Source organism: Trichinella spiralis (genome assembly GCF_000181795.1).
Source record: "Trichinella spiralis strain ISS 195 chromosome Unknown Scfld1009, whole genome shotgun sequence".
NCBI lineage: Eukaryota > Metazoa > Nematoda > Enoplea > Trichinellida > Trichinellidae > Trichinella > Trichinella spiralis.
Window position 1 is genome coordinate 1 of NW_003527948.1, and position 891 is coordinate 891.

At 32.1% G+C, this 891-nt stretch overlaps 1 protein-coding gene across 1 annotated transcript; it reads left to right on the forward strand.

Annotated features, from left to right (window-relative positions):
* Positions 1–193: 193 nt before the first annotated feature.
* Tsp_15931 (hypothetical protein) lies at positions 194–871 on the forward strand (the record flags this gene model as incomplete). The annotated part of the gene is made up of 1 exon (XM_003370290.1): positions 194–871. A coding segment is annotated over one exon (678 nt), but the record flags the coding sequence as incomplete, so codon positions are not given.
* Between the last annotated feature and the right edge of the window lie 20 nt (positions 872–891).

The window sequence follows — 891 nt, forward strand, 5'->3', positions numbered from 1 at the left end:
AATTTATTTATGAAAAAAAAGGATGGTACAAAAAAAGAAAAATTTCATTGAAAAAGTCAGCTTTTATTAGCAAAAGAAGCACAGAAAATTCTGGAAGCAGAAATAGAGCTAGTTAATGGTGAGTTGTATAATTTGCAGTGTGCTCGTCGAAGGCAACTTGAAAGATTAAAATACAAAAAAAAGATATTTAAAGAAGCTATACCGTGATTTTCACACGATGAAAAATTCGAACAAAGATGAAGGAAAAGTCCAATTTTGTAAAGATATCGCAGTTGAAGTATATGGAGCTTATGGAAGAGGAGAACATCACCGACAATTATACGAGGAAATTGGTACACTTTTCGACCAGCTTCAAAGTGCTATAAGTGAAAACTTAAAAGTTAAAGAAATTGAATATAGCACTCATAAAAAATTGGACCAATTAAAATATGAATTGGATAAGGAGCTGGATGAAATCAGAAAAAAGAGAATGGAAATTTTTCATCTTGAGTGCCAGTATAAAATCAAACACACAGCAGATGTAGATGAAAAAGATTTGTCAAATTCAGACACGGATCATCATACATCGCCATCCGAGCGCAAAAAGTTATCACTCTCTTGTATATCTGAAAAAGATATTGTTCACGCGAATGATGAAATGCAAACACTGAAAAGTGAAGAAAAGGAAACGGGAGAACTTTCAATGTGCTTCAGTGGGATAAAACAAGTTAATGAAATTCATACCTTGTTAAATGAAATGGAAGAATGTAGCAAAAGTTTTCAACAATTAGCAGAATCTGAAAAGGAATCAGCTCATCATGTGTCAAACGATTTTATCAGTATCTCTGAAAAATTTCTAAATGGCAGTTCATTTTTTACAGATTTTACAGATGTAAAACTTGAATCAGGAAG